This window comes from Belonocnema kinseyi, chromosome 2 (genome assembly GCF_010883055.1).
Source record: "Belonocnema kinseyi isolate 2016_QV_RU_SX_M_011 chromosome 2, B_treatae_v1, whole genome shotgun sequence".
NCBI classification, from domain to species: Eukaryota; Metazoa; Arthropoda; class Insecta; order Hymenoptera; family Cynipidae; genus Belonocnema; species Belonocnema kinseyi.
Window position 1 is genome coordinate 108,464,471 of NC_046658.1, and position 8,655 is coordinate 108,473,125.

General features: G+C 24.9%; 1 protein-coding gene across 2 annotated transcripts in view; it reads right to left on the reverse strand.

Moving 5' to 3' along the window:
- Positions 1-8,655, reverse strand: part of LOC117166890 (ras association domain-containing protein 8) — a 35,157-nt gene that overhangs the window by 7,423 nt on the left and 19,079 nt on the right. For both annotated transcript variants that reach the window (XM_033351327.1, XM_033351326.1), the window contains 5 exons: positions 6,590-6,901; positions 6,386-6,506; positions 3,922-4,157; positions 1,516-1,677; positions 1,309-1,425 (listed from right to left, as the gene is read on the reverse strand). In XM_033351327.1, the coding sequence (XP_033207218.1) occupies positions 1,309-1,425; positions 1,516-1,677; positions 3,922-4,157; positions 6,386-6,506; positions 6,590-6,901 (948 nt within the window). The remainder of the gene's footprint in view (positions 1-1,308; positions 1,426-1,515; positions 1,678-3,921; positions 4,158-6,385; positions 6,507-6,589; positions 6,902-8,655) is intronic.

Genomic DNA, 8,655 nt, shown 5'->3' on the forward strand with positions numbered 1-8,655 from the left:
GGACAATTGTCCGCGACTGCCTATTTATTTTTGTAACCATATTCAGCAGAAACCCTTGGTACAGGGAACCTCTATCCGCAACCCGAGGACGCGTTCGGTGGCGTTTTAAAATCATTAATCATTTTAAATCTTTATGAAATTGTTTACCTTTTTGAAATATTTGTGAGAACTTTTGAAATTTTGATGAAATATTTCCAATTTTATAAATCCTCGTAAAATCTTTGGATTTTTTGTGAACTTTCTTCAAAATTTTGAAATCTTTAGATTTGTTGTGAACTCTTATTGATATATTTCAATTTTTCGCATCCTTTGAAAATTTTGTGAAGAATGTGAAATCTTTAGATTTTTTTGTGAAATATTTGTGGAGGCTTTTGAAATCTTTGAAATCTTTCTCAAATATTCCAATTATTAGTGAAATCTTTGAGATATCTGTAAAAACTTTTGAAATTTTTTGGAATCTTTCGGAACACTGTGAAATCGTTGAACTTTTTGTGAAATATTTCAAATCTTGCTTAGAAGAAATATTCTTTGAAAATCTTTAAAGTTTTTGTGAAATCTTAGAAATATTATTAATATTTTTTAAATCTTCGGATCCTTTGGAAATCTTTGTAAAAGCATTGAACTTTTAGAACACTTTGAAAATTTTGTTTTTTCTTTGAAATCTTTCTGAAATATTCCAATTCTTAGTGAAATCTTTGAAATCTTCTGAAATCATTTGAATTTTTTTGGAATCTTGATCAAATTGCTTCAATTTTTGAAATATTTGTGAAATCTTTGAGTTTGTTGTGAAAATTCTTGATTTTTTTTTGGAATGTTCGAATTTTTTTCGAAATCATTTGAAATCTTCTGAAATCATTTTAAAAATTTGCGGAATCTTCAGAAATCATTTGGAATCTTTATGAAATCTTTAAATTCAACTTTTTGAAATATTTTTGAAACCTTTTTAAATTTTGATGAAATATTTCAAATCTTTTAAATCCTTGTAAAATCTTTAGATTTTTTGTGAAACATTTGAAATTTTATTGATATTCTTTAATTTTTCAGATCCTTTGCAAATGTTGTGAAAAATGTTAAATCTTTAGAATTATTTGTGGAAGCTTTTGAAATCTTTCTGAAATATTCCAATTCTTGGTGAAATCTTTGAGATCTCTGTGAAATTTGTGAAATCTCTCTGAAACCTTTGAATTCTTTTAAATTTTGTTGAAAATCTTGAAATCTGGTGTATACTCAAAAGAAGAGTCATCAAGCCTTCGGCGGCCACTTGAATCTAAAAAAAATGCAATTTAAAATTTTCGGAAGATTACGTACTTGATCTTCGATTTTGCGACCAGTGGTTTCGAGGCGACTAACTTCCTGAGCAATATAGTCCATCTGATGCATCTGTTCTCTATTTTTGTTCTCCCAATAAAGTATTTCCGCATCGTACTAAAAGTATTCAATAAATATTGAAAAGTACTGAATATGAAATGATCCAATATTCCAATTACTTAGAAAAGACAGTTTAATTTAAATCACCTTAGTAAGATCTGCTTGCTGGGCATTAAGTGTATCCCTTTGCCTATTGACTAGCCTAATAAGCTCAACGTATCTTTGAGTATAGGCGGTACTAACCGCGTTCTGTGATTGTCCAGGTACTTGATTCATGGCATGACCTTGATTTCTATTCTCTTGAAATTCCTGCAAATATCGTATATAATGGAAAATTTCAGTATAAAACAGCAGTGATTATCTTTAACCGAAAGCAAATTTTCAATCAGGGTGTCAACTCAAATCGTGGAAAAAATTTCCCTGACAATTCCAGGTTTTTTTCCAGGTATAATTTTTCGCTAGTTTATTATAAATAATGTTTTTTTTAGTTTCTAGGAATTTAATTAATGTTACAAGATATTCTTAAATATTTCAGCACGATACGTTAATTAAATAAATTAATAATACTGAAAACATAATTAATCATTTCTTAAATTTGTGTCTAAATTACATGAATTTGAATAATAATGCAAATAAATTTTAATTTGATCGACTTATGCTTAAAATTCAGTTCATATTTAGGTAAAATAATGTGGGTACTGTATTGCCACTTCAAATTCCCAACTTTTCAAGTAGAACTCTGGATTTTAAAAATGGCAGATGAATTTTTAACCAAATAGTTGAATTTTCCACCAAAAAGATTATTTTTTTTTACCAAAAAGATTATTTTTTTTACCAAAAAGATTATTTTTTTTACCAAAAAGAAGATTTTTCAAAAGAACATATTAATGATCAAACAAACAGTTGAATTTTCAACTACAAACGATCAATTTTTAAACAAAAAGCTGGATTTTGAACTAAAAAAATCAGTTTTTCATTTAAAAAACGGATATAGTTTTAAAACAACTTTAATTTAACTTTTAACCAAGTAGTTTTATTTTTAACCAAAACGATAAATTAATTACTAAAATGATCCATTTTTAATTGCAATACATGTATTTTTAAGCAAAAATATTAACTTTGAAATAAGAGGATTAATTTTCAAACAGGAAGACTATTTTTCCACCAAGAAAGGCCATTTAAAAAAATTAATTTTCAACTAAAACATGCCAATTTTTAACCAAGTAGTTAAATTTTCAACGAAATTAATGGATTTTTGAGAAAATAGTTCAATTTTAAACAATTTTATTTTATTTTAAACCAAAAAAAATTAATTTTCAACAAAAATATTGAATATTTATATTTTTGTCTACTGCTGCTCTAAAACAAAAACATCAAAGAATATAAAAAAACATTCCCATTTTTGAAGAATTAATTTAATAAGTATAAGAAATGACGTCCAAATTCAACTTGTAGGAGTTTAGAAATAAAAATCAACATAAAGAAAATTGAATTTAGATTAGTAAAGAAAAAACAATTAAAACCAAATTATTTAATAATACATTTTATCCATTCAAAACCATGACATGAAAAAATGGAATAGTTGAATTTCAAACAAAAAAGATGAATTTTGCACTAAAATTATAAATCTTTAACTGGAATAGTTGATTTTCAAGCTAAAAGATGAATTTTCAACAACGAAGATTAATGCTTACCGAACAGAAATTCTACAGAAAATATATGAATTTTAAATTAAAAAGATAAATTATCAACCAACAATTGAATAGTTAAATTTCAAGTTGAAAATTAATTTGAAACCAAAAACATAATTTTTCATCTAAAATGATTAATCTTTTACTAGAATCATCAAATTTCCCACAAAAACATCAATTTTCAGTCCAGAAGATTATTTTCTACCAAAAAAAGTCAAAATTTTCCACTAAAAAATATAATTTTTCAACCAAATATTGAATAGTTTTATTTTCAATAAAAAGAAATAATTTTCACAAGAATATAGTTACATTTTCAGTAAAAAAATTAATTTTCAGCTAAAGAAAAAAACAAATTTTCAACAAAATAGTTCATTTTTAAACCAAGGAGATGAATTTTCAATTAAAATGATGAATCTTGAACAAATCAATTTTTAAAAAGGAGTGACTCTCAACCAAGTTATTAAATTTTAATTCAAAAACGATGAATTCGGAACAAAAATGTATTAGTTAATATTTTAATCAAATAAGATTAAAATTTTCAATTAAAAATAATGGATTTCAACCAAAAAGAACGAATTTTCAACAAAATACATGCAATTTCAACGAGATATTTAAATTTTCAACTAAATGCGATCAATTTAAAAAAAAATAGAATCGTTAAATTTTCAGTTAAAAAAAATTAATTTCCAACAAAAAACGGATTTTCAACTAAATATTTAAATACAGTAATATAAAGCTACTTTGCGAATGAAGAATCATTTTTATTCAATTGAAAAAAAATGAGGTACGCTCTCAAAAAAATTTCCTGCCTTAAACAAAAAAAATTCCCAGATAATTTCATGTTTTTCAGGTATCAATATACCTGATTAAGATTCCTTTTAGGCTTTGCAGGATTATTTGAAGATGGCTGGTCTTCTTTTTGCAAACACGGACTGCTGCTCATTGCACTGGGTAAAAATTGTGACCTTCCAGGACTGTTTAAATTAGGAGGTGGTGGATCTCTATAAGGAGGTAATGTTCTCAAAGGTGGAGAAACAGGTCCTGGTGGATCTCTATAAGGCGGAACTTCCCGCATCTTTTTCTGAGACATGTATATCGCTGAAAAATATACAATATATAAGTTAATTTTTAACCTTCGAATGGAAAAAATATTTAATTTTACACAGGATGTCTAATCAAATCATGAAAAAAAATCCCTAACAATCCCAGGACAGTTTCGAGAATTTATTATGAATAACGTATTTTTTCGATTTCTAAGGATTCAATTCACCAATGCACCATCGATTAATTAAATATGTAAATAATACTAAAAACATAACAATTTCATTCTTGCATTAGTCTCTGAAGTACTAAATAGTTAAATTTTAAATAAAAAATATTTTTAGTTAAAATAATTAATTTTCTTCAAAAAACCAAAAATATATATTTTTAATAAAAAAGTTTAACTTCCAACCAAGTTGTTTCATTTTCAACCAAATAGATGAATTCACAAATACAATTATGAATATTTAATTGAAATACTTGAATTTTTAACAAAAAAGATGAATTTTGAAAGAAGGTTAATTTGCAAACAAGAAAATTAATTTTATACCAAAACAGACGATTTTTCAACAAAATAGTTGAATTATGAACTAAAAAAGACCAATTTTCAGCCAAATAGTTCGATTTTGAATTTATAAATATCAAGTTGCAAACAAAAATGGAGTAAACACATTTTCAGTTTAAAAACATTCATTCTTAACCAAACTGATGAATTTTCAACTGAAATAGTGGAAGTTTCTACCAAAAAGACAATGTTTTAAATGAAATGATAAATATGTAACTGGAATTATTGAATTTTCAACCAAAAAGATGAATTTTTAACCAGAAAAGACAATTTTTCAACATAATACATGAATTTTCAACGAAATATTTCAATTTTGTACTGAAAAAACACAAATTTCCAAGCAAAAAGTTGATTTTTAAACTAAAAAAACCATTTTCAACTAAAAATGGAATAGTCACATTTTCAGTTTAAAAAATTCATTTTTAACCAAACTGATGAATTTTTAACTAAAATTATGAATCTTCAACTGGAATCGTTAAATATTAAACCAAAAAGATACATTTTCAACTGAAAATATGAATCTTCCAATAAAATAGTTGAATTTTAAATAAAAAAGACGAATTTTTAACCATGAAAATTAATTTCTGCGAAAAAGAAGATTTTTGAAGTAAAAAAGATCATTTTTCAACAAAAAATTAAATTGTTAAAGTTTTGGTAAAAAAAAAGTAATGTTGAACTAAAGAGATAAATTTTTAACCAAAGTGATGGAATATTCAAATGGAATAATTACATTTTCAGTTAAAAAAATATATAATTAAAAAAAAACAATTTTCATCAAAATATAGTTTCAACTGTAATAGTATTTAAATCATCAGCAAAAAAATGTTGAGCCGAGGAAAAACAAGTTTAAAAAAAAAACAGCTGAATTTTCAAACAAAAACATGCATTTTCAATTAAAATGATCAATCTTGAACACAAAAAATTAATTTTTAACAAAATGGTTTAACTTTTAACCAAGTAATACAATTTTGGTTTCAAAAACGATGAATTCTGAATGCCAAATGTAGTAGTTGATATTTCAAGCAAAAAAAGTTTAATTTTAATAATCGCGAAACTCGCGAAAAGAGTTCCCTGACTTTAAAAAAATGCCCTGCCATTTCCAGGCATATAACAATTCCCAGACAATTCCAGGCTTGGTAATAAAAACTTCTCAAATTTTTAGAAGTAAAACCCTTTTTCGATCGATTTTAAAATAGCTACCTTAATAAAAACATGAAGTTCAATTATTTCGGTTTGACGATCAAATTAAACAAATAAAAAGACAGGGAATAATCCGATTAAAATTTCTTTAATTTTTCAATTAAAACAAAAATATTACAATATGCAACGTTTCGACCAATGTTTCAAACCAAAAAAATATATTAAATGTAATTTTCAATGATTAAGAACACCTTTGTTTAGGTTTCCTAATTAATTATGTATCCACTTATTTATCAAAGTTATTTCAATTTTCTTCATCAAAATCACAATTTTTTACTTCGAAATTTGTCTTTTTTAATGTATATGTCTGACGATGACCGTAAGATTGATCGAAACATTGAATATTGCAAAATGTTTGTTTTAATTAAACAATTAAAGAAATATGACTCGGATCAATCCCTGTATTTTTATTTATTTAATTTGATCGTAAGATCGAAATAATTGAACTTCATGCTCCTATTAAGGTAATTCCCGGGTTTTCAGGTAGGATAGACACGCTGTAATATATAAAGCGTCTCACATTCTGCAGCTGTTGTTTTCGTTGGAGATTGAGCAGTTTTCTGCGACATTTTCCGCGCATTCAAGTCCTTGGACTTCAGTTGTGGTGTTGGTTGAACTATGGCAACGTTCTCCATTGGCGCCTACAAAAAAAGGTTTTATTTTAAACAAAAATATTTAAAATCAAACTGAAATTAGATAATAATAAACCAAGCAAAAACTTTACCTCAGAGGTAGTTTCTGATGTGTTTCCATGAAGGCCACTGAAGGTTAATGACTTTCTAATGTCTCGATTTCTTTCTAGGCCGTCTTGTACATCGTCAAATTCTTGCACTGGAATAGTTGGACTATATTTAGCATCTTCGTTGAGGGTATTGCTTACTGACTGATTTCCTATTGAACTACTAGGTAACCCGCTTTGTCGACTTCCATGAACTAATCTCGTACCCGAAGGACCTGGTGCTTTGCTCGTCTCTGGTGTAGATCGCCTTAGAATTAATTGCACTTCCGAGGCATATTCTCCCCACTTCATCAGGATCTTTTTATTAAAAAAGAACAATTTTCAACAATACATTTCGACAATAATGTTACTATAATGAATTGTAATATCCAATGTGGCTGTTTTAATCGAAGAAAAAAATTCCCGGTCATTTCCCGATTTCAAACTCTAAACATTGAAGTTTAAAAGTTTTTTAATTCAAAAATTGTGTATTCAAATGCTCAAAAATGTACAAGTACAGAATGGAAGGTACTATTACTTTTCAATTAAACAATGTTAAATGAAATTCAAATAAACTGCAAAATTTAGAACTTTTATCAATTATAGAGTTCAAAGATTCAGATTAAGTTCCTAAAATATAAATCCACGTTAATATTTTCAATACTCTAAATTAAAGAATCAAGCAATGAACTTTAAGAAATTTCAAAATTATATTATTTTAAGTAATTTTAAGCTAGACACGTTAAAAATTGAAAATAATTTTTTTTAACTTAACAGTTTTTAAATTAGAACTTAAATTATTTTAATTTTAAATAGTTTAGGTATCCTTCACAGGCTTAAAAATTCATTTCAAAATCTTGAGAAATCTAGAGGTGGTTTACAATTCTTACAAATTCAAAATAATTTTTGAATTTTTTTCCGGAACTTTTAAATATATTTTAAAATGAATTCAATTTTGTCTATAACTTTTAGAAAATCCTGCAAATTAAAAAAAATCCTTAAAATCTGAATTTATAAATAACAATAGAACACTTATTATTTGTAAAAAAAAATTAGAGTAATTTTAAGAGATATTTTAAGGATTTTTTTAATTTGCAGGACATTCCAATAATTGTAGGAAAATTGTATTAATTCTAAAATATATTTAGAAGTTCTGAAAAAAATGTTAAAACACTTCATTTAAATTACTTGAAATCATTTCTATTTTAAAATTAATTTTGAATCTTTTCAAAACTTCTAAATATCTTAAAATTACTACATTTTTTTACAAATGTTAAGTATTCAATTGTTATTTATGCGTCAAAATTTAACAATTTCACTGTAAATTATACACTTTTCAAATATAAAGATTAAAATTTTAACGCTAAAAGTTTGAAAGCTCTTCGAAATTCTAGAGATTCAAAGCTTTCTATCTTAAACAATTCAGTTTAAAATTGTTTTCTTAAAATATTTGGTTACAATATTCGTTTTAAATGAACAGAGAAATATTGCTAAATATTAAATACTTACTCTGTTTCTACATTAAGAAATTTCAAATTAAATAGGTTGAAAATTAAATAATTTAAATTCATACAATATTTTAAATTTAATAAAAACCTTTAATTACTACTATATTAATATGGAGTTATTTTTAAGTTGATAAAGGTAAAAGCCACGTTTACATTTTTTAATAACTAAAAAAAAATTAACAGAAATAATATATTAATAAATTTATTAATTAAATTTATTATAAAAAATAATATAAAGGAAGATCCGAGACACTGAATTAAAAAAATTTATTGATAAATCATGAAAATTTGTATTTAAAAATAAAATTATAGGAAATTTAAAATGATTTATTTATTTATATTTACTGCATTTATTTACTGCACTTTAATTATTTTAAAAAACTATTAAAATAGAACTTGGGTAGATTTTTCTTCTGAAAATTCGTAAAATTTCCGGCAGCCACCTTGTTTTTCAAGAATTAAAATATAAATTTATAAATATATGCTTAAAAATTAAAATGGAAAATTTTTAAAGTGAAAGATTTTTGAAATTAAGCATTCTAAACTGAATGATATAAAATAGAA